The 18,097-nt window shown below is 46.1% G+C and overlaps 1 protein-coding gene across 1 annotated transcript in view; it reads left to right on the forward strand.

Annotated features, from left to right (window-relative positions):
• Window positions 1-18,097, forward strand: part of LOC147101028 (rho GTPase-activating protein 23-like) — a 248,723-nt gene that overhangs the window by 144,831 nt on the left and 85,795 nt on the right. Inside the window, exons 7-8 of the mRNA XM_085966192.1 lie at window positions 14,497-14,595; window positions 15,808-17,620. Coding sequence (XP_085822318.1) covers window positions 14,497-14,595; window positions 15,808-17,620 — 1,912 coding nt within the window. The remainder of the gene's footprint in view (window positions 1-14,496; window positions 14,596-15,807; window positions 17,621-18,097) is intronic.

The following is an 18,097-nucleotide window of genomic DNA, read 5'->3' on the forward strand; positions in this document are numbered from 1 at the left end:
TATATAGCCCAAGTGGCAATTACCGGCATTACGCACACCTGGGGCTCTTAAAGGCACATACACCATAATTGCTGTTAAAGGCACATACACCACAAGATCTGTAACCCGGTGTATGACAAATCAAACATCCTACTTTCCCGTGACACACTGTTAGTCACCCATCGCTAGACTGCACTCTATCTGGGCTACTCTTGGTTCACTTTAAGTTCATTTATTTTAACTTTTCTTCAGTTTTGACGTATTTGAGCATTTCTGGACTTGTTAGCTGTGCTGGAGGAGGCAACGTGCCTTGACGGTGCTTATGCACTTACGTGGTTCAGTAGCATCTGCTTCTGACTGCAATACATATATTTTAAATTATTCAGTCATTCACTGATTTTACCACCACCTTTAGTTTTAATTCACAATCATTGCCTGGTTGTACAAGGCATTGACATCCTAATATACTGCACTATAAAGCAGAACAACTCCAGTTTGTTGCTATGTTTACAGTACAAGCTCCTGATTTAGCCAGGCCAATCTGCGAAGGGAGGGAGAATCAGAGAGGAAATTTGTCCACATGTCTCCTAGTGGGATTGAGTTAACAGCCCCTACTCGCTGCCTTGGTGGAGGAGTGGCACATGTCATGTGGGAAGATCTCATGTAACAGGGAATAGCTCCCTCAGTGCTCTGTGGATAAATGCATTGCCTGCACTTTAGAGCCACACAAACCAGGAAGGCCAGAGGCATAATCTCAGATTTCTGTAGAGCTAGCTGATCTCAGTAAGTGCAGCAGTAGTGGTGCTACTTTGGGGCTCAGCACATTGGAAAACAGATGTCCTGCTCCTGATCCCTGCTGGGAAGTGCAGGTGTGTGGACATGGAGAACAGTATTGGCTCCTGATCCCCATCTCCTGCAGTTGAATAGTTTGCCAGCATTCATTGCCTGAGTCACATCTGAAGGATGACTACTTGGGTGAGGTACTGGAGGGCTGGTGGTGACTGCGGAAGGGTACGCTGCACAGCTCTCCGCCTTCAGGTGCGGAGAGGAGTGTGTGTGGGGGCGGGGGGATGGGCTGGTGGAGAAAGAGTGAAGGGAAATTTTTTTTTAAAACCACATTATGTTTGTTGCTGCACCAAATATCAAATCATTGCCACTGCGCTTTGATAAGTTATAAATTAAACTTCCTAACTTAATTTTACGCAGTTGTTAAATGGTAATAGACATGCATTCCTTGCCAGTAACCTTTTCAACTGTTGCATCATCTTTCATGCAGAATCTGTAAAGTGTTTTTTGAATTGTTCAATTTTGATAACCAGTGAGATACAGAACTGCAGGTGTCCACAAAGTGTCTCCATCTGGCTTGATTTTGAGCAGCATCTGGTATATTGAACTCTGCACTGCTGTCACTACATATCAGCTCTGAAATGTATTTAGGTGCGAAAGTCTTGAGGCTTTTCTTGGCATTGCTTCCTGCGAGTGCGCAGTCATTTGTTGACGCGTCCTCTAGTTTCATAAACTGTGTCCAAACTCCAAAGCAGGTGCTGATGAATGGTTTCTGATGAGAATAGTGCAAGGGGTTATATGTTCGAACTGGAGAAATATGCAGAAGAACAGAATACTCCTTAGTGAGGTCATCCACTTTGGACCTAAAAAGGATAGAACAGAGTACTTTCTAAATGGTGAAAAGCTAGAAACAGTGGAGGTCCAAAGAGACTTGGGGGTCCAGGTATATTTATCATTAAAATGTCACAGACCGGTACAGAAAATAATCAAAATGGCTAATGGAATGCTGGCCTTTATATCTAGAGGACTAGAGTACAAGGGGGTTAGAAATTATGCTACAGCTATACAAAACCCTGGTTAGACCACACCTGGAGTACTGAGAGCAGCTCTGGGCACCACACCTTAGGAAGGATATATTGGCCTTGGAGGGAGTGCAGCACAGATTACCAGAATTATACTGGGACTCTAAGGGTTACGTTTCTAGGAGAGATTACACAAACTAGGGTTGTATTTCCTAGAATTTAGAAGGTTAAGGGGTGATTTTCAGGACATTAAGAGGAACTGATAGGGTTGATAGAGAGAAAGGGGGAGAAATTGGGTGAGTAGCGCCACTTGTTAGCGCCTAAAGAGGCAGGCAGTGGCTGTAGCGCCACTGGCTGCGCCTCCCGCGATATTGAGTTGGGCGATAATGGTGGCGTTAGCCTTTTGCGCTGCGCCGCCACCGATGATGTCATCGGTGTGTGCAGCGCCCCATTCGCGCCCCGTTCACGATATTTGGTTGCGAACACCACAGTTGCGCCGTTCGCTGCCCGGTTCACTGGGCCTTACTGTGCCGGCAGCGGCGCAAGTTAAGGTGGAGGTGCGGGGTGGCCGCCTTTTTCGGCGGCCGCCTGCCAGCACCTCCGTCCCCGGCCTCCTGACCCCCCCCCCCTCCCCCCCGCGGCATTGCTGGCTGTTTCCCGAGAGCCCGGCACTTCTCGGTGCCGGGCTCTTTTGCCGGCATTCGCGGTCGGGGATCGCGCTGTTGCAGGCCCCTCCCCCTTAACAAAGGGAGGAAGGCCTGCAGTACCGCAGCGTGTGGCGCTGCGGCACGTTACGCTGCAATATTCAGTTTCAGCGCCCTAAGAGGGACGCGGAGCGCCTCGAGCCTCGCCCCGTCTCCCTCTAGGGGCAATGAAACTGAATATCGGACGATCGCTGAAGACTCGAACGCTGTGCTAAATCCTGCGCTCAGGCGAACTTGGCGCCAGTTTGGCGCCTCAACCTAATTTCTAGGCCAAACTATTTCCGCTGGTTGGGAAGTCAAGGGTGTCACTTGAGTGGTTACAGAACATTGAGGGGCGAGGGTGAAAAGCTAGAGGTTGTGGTCCTTTTCGGTACCAACGACATAGGTAGAAAGAGGGATGAGGTCCTGCAGGCAGATTCTAGGGAGCCAGGAAAGAGATTAAAAAGCAGGACCTCAAAGGTAGTAATCTCTGGATTATTCCCGGTGCCACGAGCTAGTGCGTATAGAAATAGGAGAATAGAGCAGATGAACGCGTGGCTGGAGAGATGGTGTAGGAGGGAGGGCTTTAGATTCCTGGGACATTGGGGCCGGTTCTGGGGGAGGTAGGACTTGTACCGGCCGAACGGGTTGCACCTCAACAGAGCTGGGACCAATATCCTCGCGTGCGGGTTTGCTAGTGCTGTTGGGGAGGGTTAAAACTAATTTGGCAGGGGGTTGGGAATCGGGATGTACCATTGGAAGGGAGAAACAAATTGCAGAAAGGATTGGGAGAGACAGATAGCACAAGAGTAAGAAATAGTAAGGTATTAGGTGGGGCCAGACTAAGAGAGAAAACAAGTAGGTCTAAGAGAGGTTTACATTGCACGTGTGTAAACGCACAAAGCCTGGTAAATAAGGTTGATGAGCTGCAGGCGCAAATAGCCACATGGGAATATGATGTTGTGGCGATAACTGAGACCTGGCTCAAAAAAAAGCAGGATTGGGTATTAAATATTCTTGGATATAAGGTGTTCAGGAAAGATAGGGAAGGAAAGAAAGGAGGTGGGGTGGCAGCATTAGTTAAGGAGAATGTTACAGTGCTGGAGAGAGAGGATGTCCTGGAGGGGTCATGTGCAGAATCTATTTGGTTAGAGTTAAGAAATAATCGAGGTGCCATTACACTACTAGGTGTATTCTGTAGGCCGCCAACTAGTAGGAAGGATATAGAGGAGCAAATTTGCAGGGAAATTGCAGAGAGGTGCAAGAACTATAGAGTAGTGATAATGGGAGACTTCAACTATCCTAATATAGACTGGGATAGTAATAGTGTAAAGAGCAGAGATGGGGAAGAATTTCTCGAGTGTGTTCAGGAGAACTTTCTTGATCAGTACATTTCCGGCCCAATGAGGAAGAGGCATTGCTGGATCTGGTTCTGTGGAATGAGGTGGGTCAAGTGGAGCAAGTGTCATCAGGGGAACATTTAGGGAACAGTGATCATGTTATCATAAGGTTTAGATTAGCTGTGGAAAAGGACAGGGAGCAATCTAGAGTAAAAATACTTAATTGGAGGAAGACCAATTTCAGTGGGTTGAGGACAGATCTGGCCCAGGTAAATTGTATCATAGAATGGTTACAGCACAGAGGGAGGCCATTTGGCCTGTCGAGCCCGTGCTGGCTCTCTGCAAGAGCACTTCATCTAGCCCCACTCCCGTCGCCCTTTCCCTGTAGCCCTGCAAATTTTTTTTGTAGAATTGGAATCAAAGATTGGCAGGCAAAACTGTAACCGAACAATGGACTTCCTTTAAAGAGGAGATGGTTCGGGTACAGTCAGTTGATGACGCATCATCTGCCGTTTTTCTTAAAGGGGACATGCTCATTTTTGTTTGACAGATGATTTTTCAGTGTTTGACAGCATTAAGGTGCTACAGAACGCAGTAGAGGCCAATTCATTAAATATATTCAAGAAGGAGTTGGATATATTTCTTATGGCTAAAGGGATCAAGGGGTATGGGGAGAAAGCAGGGACAGGGTACTGAATTTGGATGATCAGCCATGATTGCATTGAATGGCAGAGCAGGCTCGAGGGGCCGAATGGCCTACTCCTGCTCCTATCTTCTGTGTTTCTATGATTAGCTCAACTTTTTCATCTTGGTGAGCACAGACTTGTGGACACTCCACAAATAAAGATTAACGGAAATATAGATAAATAATGTAAAAGTTAAAATAATTAAAAGGGAAGGAAGAGAGAATATTGAAGGAAAATGGAATTGATTTTATTCCGGATTGTTATTCAGGATCATGTTTGACAAATCTATTGGAATTTTTTTGAGTTTGTAACTGACAGGGTAGATAAGGGGGAACGAGTAGATGTAGTATATTTGGATTTTCAGAAGGCATTCGATAAAGTGAGAAACAAGTGATTGTTATGCAAGATTAGGGTTCATAGGATTGGGGGTAATATATTAGCATGGATTGAGGATTGGTTAATGGACAGAAAACAGTCGGAATAAACGATTCATTTTCTGGTTAGCCGGTTGTAACTAGTGGAATGCAGCAAGGATCAATGCTTTGGCCTTTGCTCTTTACAATCTATATCAATGACTTAGATGAGGGGACTGAGTGTAATATATCCAAGTTTGCTGATGATACAAAGCTAGGTGGGAATGTAAGCTGTGAGGAGGACGCAAAGAGGCTGCAAAGGGATATAGATCAGTTAAGTGATTGGGCAGGAAGGTGGCAGATGGAGTATAATGTGCGGAAGTGTGAAATTATCCACTTTGGTAGGAAGAATATAAAAGCAGAATATTTTTTAAATGGTGAGAGACTAATAAATGTTATTCAAAGGGAGTGTTCTTGTACATGAATCACAGGAAGTTAAAATGCAGGTACAGCAAGCAATTAGGAAGGCAAATGCTATGTAAGTCTTGCTGCAATTATATAGGACTTTGGTGAGACCACACCTGGAGTACTGGGCACAGTTTTGGTCTCCTTATCTAAGGAAGGATATACTTGCCTTTGAGGCGGCGCAATGAAGGTTCACTAGATTGATTCCTGGGATGAGAGGGCTGTCCTAGGAGGAGAGATTGAGTGGAATGGGCCTATAATCTCTGGAGTTTAGAAGAATGAGAGATGATCTCAGTGAAATGTATACAATTCTTAAAGGGCTTGAGAGGGTAGATGCTGAGAGGCTGTTTCCCCTGGCTGGAGAGTCTACAACTAGGGGTCAGAGTCTCAGGATAAGGGGTTGGCCATTTAGGACTTGGATGAGGAGAAATCTCTTCACTCAGGGGGTTGTGAATCTTTGGAATCCTCTACCCGGAAGGCTGTGGATGCTCAGTCGATGAGTATATTCAAGACTGAGATCGATAGATTTTTGGGCATTAGGGGAATCTAGAGATATGTTTTGAGGCGGGTGATATGCCATCAATGATATGCCATCAATGACTCAAAGACAAGGATTCAACTGAAGGCTTTTAATCACTAAGAACATTGCAGCATTACAGGTCTTCCCACATCGGGTTCGTCTGGTAGGAATGACTCATACAGCTTTTGAGACCTTTATATGGCAAAAGACAGGGGCGTAGCCAATACACACAATAGGAACAAAAGGGGGCGGTTCACACAACACAAGCAGGTAAAACACAGGGGCTGATGAAGGCATATATTTCATCACATTCACCCCTTCTACAGATTTAGTCTGTCCGGGCGTGTGATAGTCCTTCCTGAACGTCGCAACAGTACCTCGGGTTCCGACCGGGAGTCCGTGGTGCCCTCCTGGGCATACCCATGTGCTGGGGGTGTTGCAGGTACTTCTGAGGGCGGTGAGGATACCTCTGGGGATGGTGGAGGTTCTTCTGGGGGTGGTGGAGATGGGTCGTCGTCGTCGCTTCCTGCCGAGGCGAGGTCCTTTATGGACACGGTGTCTTCACGCCCGTCGGCGTGCTTGACGTACGCGTACTGTGGGTTTGCGTGGAGTAGGTGTACTGCCTCCATGAGGGGATCCGTTTTGTGGCCCCTCACATGCTTCCGTAACAGGACTGTCCCTGGGGTGGAGAGCCACGAGGGTAGGGATACTCCTGAGGTTGATTTGCGGGGAAAAACAAACATCTTCTCGTGGGGAGTGGCGTTAGTAGCAGTACATAGTAGCGACCTTATCGAGTGGAGTACGTCTGGGAGGACCTCCTGCCAGCGGGAGGTGGGGAGGCCTTTAGACCTTAGTGCTAAGGTGACCGCCTTCCACACTGTCGCGTTCTCCCTCTCCACTTGCCCATTACCCCGGGGGTTAAAACTAGTGGTCCGACTCGTGGCTATCCCCTTTGTCAGCAGGTATTGGCGCAGTTCATCGCTCATGAACGACGCCCCCCTGTCAGTGTGGATGTAGTTAGTCATGCCGAACGTGCAAAACAGGTTGCCGAGGCACTTGATGACCGTGGCACTGGTCATATCTGGGCAGGGGTAGGCGAATGGGAAGCGGGAGTACTCGTCCACAATGTTGAGAAAGTACACATTGCGGTCGGTGGAGGGGAGTGGTCCCTTGAAATCTAAGCTCAGGTGCTCGAATGGCCGTGTAGCTTTGATCAGGTGGGCTCGGTCGGGCCTGAAAAAACGGGGCTTGCATTCCGCACAAGTGCGGCAGTCCCTGGTCATAGACCGGACCTCCTCGATGGAATAGGGCAGGTTACGGGATTTTATAAAGTGAAATAGCCGGGTGACCCCCGGGTGGCAGAGGCCATTGTGGAGGCCCTGTAGCCTGTCCCCCTGGATGCTGGCACACATCCCTCGTGATAGGGCGTCGGGGGATTCGTTGAGGGCCCCCGGCCTATATATTATGTCGTACTCAAACGTGGAGAGTTCGATCCGCCACCTGAGAATTTTGTCGTTCTTGATCTTCCCCCTCTGTTTGTTGTTAAACATGAAGGCTACCGACCGCTGGTTGGTAAGCAGGGTGAAGCGTTTGCCGGCTAGGTAGTGCCTCCAGTGCCGCACTGCCTCCACTATGTCCTGGGCCTCCTTCTCTACCGAGGAGTGCCTGATCTCGGGCCCTTGAGAAAAAGGCTATGGGCCGCCCATCCTGGTTGAGGGTGGCTGCTAAAGCGAAGTCGGACGCATCGCTTTCGACCTGGAAAGGGATGTTTTCGTCCACTGCCCGCAGCGCGGCCTTCTCAATGTCGTGTTTAATGCTGTTGAAGGCGGCGTGGGCCTCGGCCGTGAGCGGGAAGGACGTTGATTTCAGGAGGGGACGGGCCTTGTCGGAATAATTGGGGACTCATTGGGTGTAATAGGAGAAGAACCCCAGGCACCTTTTCAGGGCCTTGGGAGTGTTTGGTAGGGGTAGCTCCTGTAGGGGGTGCAATCGGTCGGGGTCCGGACCGATTTCCCCATTTTCCACCACGCAGCCCAGGATACAGAGGTGCGTGGTGCTAAAGACACACTTATCCTCGTTGTAGGTGAGATTGAGTCTGAGGGCGGTTTTCAGAAAACTCGCGAGGTTCGAGTCGTGGTCTTGCTGGTCGTGGCCGCAGATGGTGACGTTGTCTAGGTATGGGTAGGTGGCTGTTAACTGGTTCTCATCGACCATGCGGTCCATCTCCCGCTGGAAGACCGAGACCCCGTTCGTTACCCCAAAGGGGACTCTGAGGAAGTGGTAGAGACGTCCGTTCGCCTCGAAGGCGGTGTATGGACGGTCCTCCGGCCTAATGGGGAGCTGGTGGTATGCCGATTTTAGGTCGATGGTGGAAAACACCCGGTATTGCGCGATTTGGTTAACCATATCCGCTATGTGGGGCAGAGGGTAGGCGTCTAGCTGGGTGTATAGATTAACCGTCTGGCTATAATCTATCACCATCCGCTTCTTTTCGCTACCCTTAACTACTACTACCTGGGCGCGCCACGGGCTGGTACTGCATTCGATGATACCCTCCCGCTTGAGTCTTTCTGCTTCCGACGCAATGAACCGTCTGTCCTCACAGCTGTACCACCTACTCTTGGTTGCTATGGGTCGACAGTTGGGTGCGAGGTTGGCGAACAGAGAGGGCGGCTTGACCTTCAGGGTAGCCAGACCGCACACTGTGAGGGGCGGCTGGGACCCACCGTAGGTAAGCGTGATACTTTGGTGATGGCACTGGAAGTCCAGACCCAAGATCACGCTCACACAGAGATCTGGCATTATCAATAGTTTAAAATCTCTGTAATCATTGCCTTTTACCGACAACATAACCGCGCAGAAACCTGTAATTTTTGAGGTATGAGTCTTATCGGCCATGGCGATTTTGCCCTGTGTGGAGACTATCGTTAGTGAAAGTCGTTTTACCAGGCTAGGATGAATAAAGCTTTCGGTGCTCCCGCAGTCAATCAAGCATTTAACCTTGTTCCCGTTTACCTCTATGTCCATCATCGATTTAGACAACGGATGCGGCCTGGATTGATCCACTGTGATTGAGGCCACCAGTGGGTCCTGGAGGTCCGTGTAGTCGGGGCAAGATGGTGGACTCCATGAGGGTGGACAAGATGGCTTCCAAGATGGCCGCTCCCACGGCACGCACGCGGCGGTGGTGGAGTTGGAGGCGGGGTTCCCTCTGCAGACTTTGCTGAAATGTCCTTTCTTCCCGCATTTATAACAGGTGGTGCCCTTCGCTGGGCACAGATGCCTGGAGTGTTTGTCCTGGCCGCAGAAGTAGCATTTCGGGCCCCGATGCATCGCGGCAGTAGTGGGGCTTGATGCGCTATCAATTACTCATAAAAGACTGAGAGTTAGAAGAGTAACTAAAGGCTTTTATTAACAACAGAATGGAGGTCTGCCTCGAGTGGTCGACCGGTCCAGGATACCAAGGGCTGGGGAGCAGTCACCTTTATACTAGGACCTGTGGGAGGAGTCAGCCGAGGCATGTCCAGGCATGTACACAGTGGAATACAAACAGGACAAACAGGAATACAAACAGTGGTTTACCACAGGGCTCCTGGGTGGAGGCTGGGGCTCCGATGGTGCTGGGCTGGCCTGAGACCTGGGAGGTGAAGATGGCTTCCAAGATGGCGGCCCCCACGGTGCGCACGAGGCGGAGTGGGCCGCGTGGCCTGGGGAACAGGATTCAGAGTTCTTCTGGGCCATATCCAGCGATCGCGCTATATCTATAGCCTGTTTTAAGTCCAGTCCCTCCTTTTCAAACAGTTTCTGCCGAATGTAATTTGAACTGAGGCCCGCAATAAGGGAGTCTCGAATTAGCTCCTCCGTGTACGCGATGGCAGACACGGCCTTACAGTTACAGTCTCTGCCCAGTACTTTTAGGCTTAGTATAAAGTCCTCTAGTGACTCACCATGCCGCTGCGTGCGAGTAGTCAGAAGATGCCTGGCATACACCTCGTTTATTGGCCGCACGTAGTGGGCCTTCAGAATGGTGCAGGCATCCCCGTAGCTGGTGGTATCTTGGATGAGAGGGGAGACCCGATGGCTCACCCAGTTTCGCAGGATTCCCAGTTTCATGTCTCCGGTAGCGGTTGCGGCTGCTATGGTGGTGGATGAGTTTGCAATGAAAAATTCGAAGCATTGGAACCAGTGTCCGAACTGTGTGGCTGCGTCTGAGGCATGGGGGTCCAGATCCAAGCGCTCTGGTTTCAGGAGTCGATCCATCTTGGTGTTTTAGTGATTAAAATTGATATGCCATCAATGACTCAAAGACAAGGATTCAACTGAAGGCTTTTAATCACTAAGAACATTGCAGCATTACAGGTCTTCCCACATCGGGTTCGTCTGGTAGGAATGACTCATACAGCTTTTGAGACCTTTATATGGCAAAAGACAGGGGCGTAGCCAATACACACAATAGGAACAAAAGGGGGCGGTTCACACAACACAAGCAGGTAAAACACATGGGCTGATGAAGGCATATATTTCATCACAGCGGGAAGTGGAGTTAATGTATTAGATCAGCCATGATCCTATTGAATGGCGGAGCAGGCTCAAGGGGCTATACGGCCTACTCCTGCTCCTATTTCTTATGTTCTTATTACATAGTGATCCAGTAGTATTACTGGAATGTTGGGTGATACCTCTGTCTCCTGTTGTGATGTTACTTTTTTATTAACTAATGGGCTCAGAGGCTACAAAGCTCCCTGGACATATTAGTGCCATAAAGATGAATGCCCATTGATTGCCTTCATAGTTGGCCATCTTGTGATCTTATTTTAATCTCTGCTTTGTCTAATAATTATAAAATTTGAAGCCTTTAATACGTTGTGAGGTATGCTTCACTACAGACGCCTGGAGGGTGTGTAGCACTTCACAATTTTTTCCTCAAGGTGGAAATATTTGTTATCACCAAAAAAGTAGCCGGAGAGAAATCATGTTCAGCATTTTTAGAAGCAAGGTCACTTAAAAAATATATATATATTGATTTGCATGTTTTTAAGGGAAATATGCTGTTACATTCTCAGAAATGATAGGTCACGTGAAGAAAATTAGTGGTGAAAAGGAAAGATTGGGTGGAAACTCCTCCCCTCTACTGTGCGAAAATTTCATGCTGACTTTTGCATTATCACTGCAGTTTTAAAAGTCTCCAGCTACTCTTTCCAAATGAATCTTGTGTGCTTTCCTGGCCAAGCCGACACCAAGGGTGTGGCTACATTCCTGTGGTCTTAGAGCCAAGGTGAACTGCCAATGAAGTGCGTATATGGGTGCAGGAAAATTACCCGGCTCTGACGTCACTTGGAAATGTCACAGGAAGGCTCTGATAGAGGGATCATTAAGGAAAACTGCTGCTGGTCTGTTCACAGCACAGGAGGATCTTTGCACAGTGACAGGCTTAAGAACATGGTGATTTACTTCTCTGTATGCAAACTTGTGAATCAGAAGTAGTGGGATTTTTTAAGAGCTGGTTCAGTAAGGAGAATCTTTTCACTGGAAACTTCTACTTGAAATGAAGAGAAATTAAGCACGGTAATGAAAACTCCTGTGGTATTGTTCTGTGACCCTTACTCTTCTAGTCAGAAGACGCTTCATAAAAAATGACTCAAATCTGGTTTATTTTGGTTTTATCAAAGCAACAACGCAGGTTAGTTCCAGAATAGTTTTAATGTATTTTAAAAAGGTCATGTGAGACTGTGATCTATTCCAATCAAGACTCTATTCCTTTTTTTAAAAAGTTAAAATAATTTGTTGATTGGTGCAGCAATGTGGTGGCGTACAATGGGCAACCCACGGGTGTATTGCACCCCATTGGTTATACAGCAAGTTTTCAACCTACCTGTGCTGTTGGGAGAGACATCGAGCAGCTCGCAGAGGCTTCTCGCTCACAGAGGGAGGGAAAATCAAAGGCTCACCTGTGCTTGCTGTTCTCTCATACTTCTTAACAGCCAGTTTAGGAAGGGCCTTGGCAGAACCCTGGGAGGAGATTACCCTCTAACAGGAGAGTGGTATATGGCAGGAAACCCTGATGAAAAGAGTTTAAAAAAACTATTATTTCACTAAGAATAGTAGTATGTATATCTCAGATGAATTTCAGATCACATGTGTGTACTTCAAGAAACCCTACTTTACTACTTTATGTATGGTATACAAACCCTATACACCATTTATAAAATAAGGTTTTTGTATATGATTGAGTTAGTGCTACTTCTGATTAACTCTCTGTTGAAAACATTTTGCTAAGGTTTAGTTTTATAAATATTACAGTTGTCTGATGAAATCGTTTTTTGTTTTAAAATATAACCCAAAAGGGTCATGAGAGGAAAATATTTAGTTTTGCGTAGGGCATATTTTCTATATCTCTTTACACCCCACATCATTTAATCAGAAAATAATTGATTTCTTTTAACCCTTTCCATTTGTATGGAGTCTTTGCTCAACGTATGAAGTAATATTACAAGCAGATTTATATACTCCTACTCTTGAGCAGCCACAAAATATTATGGGAGAATGGTATGGGTTAATAAGCCATCTGATATTTCCCCTTTGTGTGGACAAGTACCTGTCCCATGTTTCAAGGATGAGAGTGGATCACATGTTTAGGATCAAGAACAGTATGATCCTTACTGCAAACCACCAGAGGTTCCAAAAAAAGCTCTGCAGGTATATTGTGGTGGTTTTGTAACACAGTAGATTTTTTGCATGCAGTACAAACAAACTGTTCTTCCTTTTGGATATGCAATATGATTGTCCATGTAAAAAATATTTGTTTAAAAGATTGTGGGGGAAAAATTTGGTTGCTTTGCGCCTCCTGTTAGCGCCCTAAGAGGGCACTAACAGGGTGCAAAGCAACTAGCGCCCGGGCGCGGCGCCGTGCGCAGCGCCCCAGCCATGATCTTCGGTAGCGCCCCCCGACTTATCACCGGATGCTATGTCCGACAGGGTCAGGGGGCCTACCTGTGGCTGGGGCGGCACTAATTAAAGGCGAGGTGCCAGGCGGCCATTTTTGTTGCTGGCCGCCTGCCAGCACCTGCCCCCATTGCCGTCCCCGGCCTTCTGAGAAGCCCCTCCGCGGGGTGCCGGCTGCTCTCCATGAGTCCGGCACTTCTCTTGAGTGCCGGGCTCTTTTGCTGGCACTCTGATCCCTGGTGGCCCAGCTGGGCCCCGAGTCGCGTTGTGCAAGGCCCCTCCCCTTTAAGAAGGGGAGGAAGGCCTGCAGTGACGCGACGTGCCGCAGCATGTGGCGCTGCGGCACATAGCGCCGCAATATTCCCTCGCAGCGCCCAAAGAAGGAGGCGGGTTGCTTCCAGTAGCACCCCGTTTCCCTCTTGGGGCGCTACTGATGAATTTCGGCTGCGGGGGTGCTAATTTTTTTGGGACGCTAAAAGTAGCGTCCCGGCGAAGTGAGCGCCCCAAGGGGGGCGCGACTCAATTTTCCCTCCAAAGTTCCCAAAGAAAATGATGGGAACTTGGGCTCTCTCTATCTGAAACTTGTCATGTTCATGGCACAATGTGTACTTACTGCCCTTTGCCATTTTCATTTGTCAGTGGGAGTGAGTGAATGGATATGTTATCATATTTCTGACTACGCTGTCATTGTTGTATACTTCATATTACAAAGCTGATAGGTTACACCTTGTCCATCTGCCCTCAAATAATAACATTTTAGATTTTCATTAAATTTGGATGCAAGACATGTCGGTGTATGATTCCCCACCGTGTCACCTACACAAAACAACCTCCGGTTTTCACTAAATTTAAATTTTAAAAATGTGATACTCTTGTTATGATGGAGTCATTTTTGAAATCCCATTGTATACGTATTGCTATAGTATGAGCGGAGCTTGGGTTATGTCTTGCTGCATTTCAATGTATCGTTAATGTTTTTGATTTGTTCTGAAACATGGATAATAAATGGAAAAACAGTGCAGGATGCAAAATTTCTGTTGAAAAATATTCTTGAGAGTCACCTTCTATGATACGATCTTTTTATTTTTCTGCCCATTTCTGTTGATTTTGTTTGTATATGCAAAAATATATATAAACATTTAAAAATAAGTCTTGTTGATATTATTGAGGAAATGGCTTATTGCTTTCTTCAGAAGCTTCTCAAATGGCTTCATATACAGTGAGTTACATTGAAGTTCAGTGACTGCTGTTATGTGGGCATATGGTTTGGGGGAGTTACTGAAACAGCAATGTGAAGGAGCACCCAGAGGTTAAATGTGTTCCTCTGATGTTACTGATCTGCTGCCTCACTTGTTTATCCTCAGTGTCTCATTGAACCAAGTTCTTCAATGATGCCACCAGGCTTCACTGCTAAAGAAAAATATTCAGAAATATACCAATTAGAAATTCATATTTTCTCTGATTTGTTAGAGGTATTGCTTCTCTCTTTAAATTGTGAAATTAAACTTTGTGAATGTGATTTTCAAATAGATTAATATTAACTGGTTTTCCTTTTGCTTATAATGCAATATGGACTCCTGGCTTTCGTCAATTTTCCTCACACCTCATGCTTGTTCTGTTTTCCTTTATAATCCTAACTACCCTAGGAAAATTGAAGTCTTTTCAGGGTAATTCTTTAATTGTTTCCCATTGTTTTCTCCTCGTTCTTGCCTCCATGCAGCCTCCTTCACTTGGGAGGGCAGGCGAGCAAGCTGTGTACTTCTGCCTGACTTCAGCACCAATGCCATCCCATGCTCAGCTGACAGTAGACACTTGTGAGGTGAGATGACCTAAGATAGCCTTTAACCTCAACCAATCCTTCCCACCTCATCTCTTTGCTACCACAGGTCCCCCCCACCACCACACCCTACCAAGTGTCTTGACCTAGAACTGAAGAACCTTATCACAAGAAGATGTAATTCATTACTAACTATTACCCAGCCAATTAACCAGGAATGCCATACATTTAGCAAAATAACAGTGGCTGGTACTTTAACAGGTAATATTTTCCATGAAGTCATGAACACATTTATAGCAATGTTTTTATCTTTCCACATTCTTAAGACACAACAAAGCATACTTTTGATGAAGTATGTGCAGGTTCTGTTTCTGCTATACTTGCTCACATCCAATAGTTAAGACGGAGTAGGGAGGAAGTTTGGGAAAACTAACAGGAGACTTGGCACTAAGCATCAGGTAGAAGCTCAATAAATGGTACATATTCTGATATCTAGGTTCCAAGATTTTATGACATTCATTCCTCTGTAACCATCAGTTTGCATGACAGTGAAGTGTGGAAATTGTTTTGTTGATGAAATCTAATAATCTAACATTTTATTCAAAGTTAGTAAACAATGTCTCACACTATGTATTCGTGCTTAAACCACTACAGTAACGTGTGTGTGTATAATTAATAGTAATTGTAGATTAAGAAGTAAAAGTCAAATAAAAAGAAAAATTGTCAAATGTTAGACAGCAGGTCAGTCAGCATCTGTAAAGAGAAAAGACACATTATGAAATTTTGGGTGTGTACCCTTTATAAGAACCAAAAGTAAAATTGTAGACCATTCCATAGTAAGATATTGATCAAGAGAGAGCTTTACATGTATTAATCATAGAATTGCAGTGGAATCTAAGCCTATTACGATGTAATTGGCTAAGGAATTAGACGGCCCTGCACTCGTGACTGACAATAGACTAACTTGTTCTCTATCTCAATCTGTATTAATGCTGCATGGTAACTTCATGAAACTGTTACCACAAATATAGGACTTCAAAAGTTTCTGCAAAGTAGCTTAACCGCTAACATTATTAATACACCTTTTTTAAGGTATTGAAGATTAACCTTTCTTCCAGTGAACTAACTAACTATACTTGAGTGACTTTTAGCTGCTAAATTTTCAACTTGCTGAGAATCTGGGATTACCTGTTACCAGGTACACACATCAGCAATTTTTCAAGCATAATCATTTTTGTTTTCTTCAATTTTCAGGCCTACTCTCAGGATGCTTATCTGAAGGGCAATGATCCATATTCTGGTAGCGCTCGGCACATACCGGAGCCACCTCCTATATGCTACCCTCGACATTCGGCCATGACCCAGACCAAGGAGCCTTTGCTGACAGAGTCTTCACGGGGAAGGCAGGTGGACAATAGGATTTACAACTCTGGCTCAGGTTCTGACAGAGGATTCTACTCTGACCCATCCTCGCCTCTGGACAGTGTTACCACAACGAGCCCACCTGCTAGCATATGGAGTGACGGAAGGGCTAGAGCACGATCGTCAGATATTTTGGCTGAGATTGGAGTAGGCCATTCAAGCCCTATGCACCACATGGAGGAGATCCAGTATGGGATAAAACAGAGATCAGTTCTAGTGAGAGAAATGCCTGTTACTTCCTCTTCAAGCGCAACCCAAGTTAGTTCTGTTATGCAGGGTCCAGCGAGCAGTAAATATGGTTCAGGTACCACTGCTGTACAAGATAGGTATGGGGGACATTCTAAAAATATTCCTTTTTCACCAGTCTCAAACCACAACGTTTACTCTGGCCCAAAGAGCAACATGGATCAGAGGAATTACATCAGTTCTGAGGACATTAGGGAAAATGACTATTTTCATACTGATATTAGGACGTCATGGGAACGACTTGGCAGTCCCAAAACAACCAAACAGCAATATAACCCGCCCAGCTGGCGATCTGCACAGTTACCACGTCGAAGCTCATCCGAGGATCGCTGTTACTCTGCTATGCCCCCGAAATACAGGAGTTTCTCCCAGGACAGACTTGAGGAGACTTCATTACACAAACACTGGCCTCACAGTGCTTCCCAGGACACATTACTTGCACCTATGGGTGACTCATGGAGTTACAGGACTCGTTCAGAAGATTATCTGGGAAAATGTGACCGATCTTTGGAGAATTTAACACACAATGCCTTTACAGCAGCTGGAGATAGGTTGATATGGACACATTCAAGGACTGGAGCAACAACTGATGGGATTTCTAGGTCTGGTGGACAAGAACAAATCTTTTGGCAACAGTATAGACCAGCAGGATATTCATCAGGGGATCCAGCAGTGCATAGTCAGAAGCACTCATCCCAACAGAACTCTAGCAATATGAATACATATTACAAAAACAGTAACTCTAGGGTATCTCTTCCTCCTCAGCAGCAATGCAGGAACAATGCTGTTTATGCTCACTCTGTAAAGAGAACAGATGTTGCACATGTAGGTCACCTGTCTGTCAGTGTTTCTCAAAGTAAAATATCTCATCTTTCAGACAGGACAGTGTTTGGTTCTGCTTTGACTGCAAGTGCGCCCAAGGCTGACCGTTGTGTACCCTATCCAGTCCAGAGAATTGATGTGCCTGTTCTTCGAGACCAAAGACTGACAAATCATGATCGGCAGGGTGGCTTGTACCCAAAGCACACAGACAAGAACTCTGGCAAGGGTGCAGTGTTTCAACAGGACATCCGACCATTTGCTGTCACAAAGTCCAGCGCTTCCCAAATCTTCGAATGTGCCAGTGAGATTCCTCTGGGGTTTATACAGAAGGAGCAGGAAACATCACAAACAAATGAGGCTGTCATTTTAAGGCAAAAGCCTCCTACTGGCCGTAGAATACCGCATCCTCTCAGGCACCCAGCGTACATGGTAGCTGTAGATTTGCTGGAGCCACTGCCTGTGAGTTTGTCATCAGCGGACACATCTGAAAATACGTCATTGGAACAGCAAAATGGAAAGCTGGAACGAACAGCTGCAAAATCATCAGAGGACTCCTTGGCCTCAATTCCATATATAGGTATGTGAGACAGCCAGAAATGAAGGACGGGGGGACAAAATGAAAATGCTGTGCTAATTAGATTTTAGAAAATAGGAGTGTAATAGGTTCAATCTATCGTGGACTGCAGTGTGAGTTAGTGACTTTGTTTACTTTAAATGAAAAGACCAGTTGCTTTCAGGTTGGTTTCAATGGCAGTGAAATGAAATAAGCTTTGCAAGTTAGGTGACGAAGTTATACAAAATTCATATTGCGCAGGTTTTGGTCAAGCGGCAGCAAGCATGTAATGAACCGAATGTCCTTCAAGGTGGGCACGATTCCATCATACAGCATTCACAAGAAGTCATTTGAGCATTTCTAAATATGAATATTATAAATTATAATTGTATGCAGCGTAACAGATTGGAGCCCATTCTGATCCTGGAAACAATTTAATTGCTGAGGTAAAATTCCTTGTAGCTGAGGAAGCTCTGCGTAGGTGCGTTTGTGAAACTGCTT

The sequence above is a fragment of the Somniosus microcephalus genome, chromosome 24, assembly GCF_052327205.1.
Source record: "Somniosus microcephalus isolate GS21.2 chromosome 24, FLI_Smic_1.0, whole genome shotgun sequence".
NCBI lineage: Eukaryota > Metazoa > Chordata > Chondrichthyes > Squaliformes > Somniosidae > Somniosus > Somniosus microcephalus.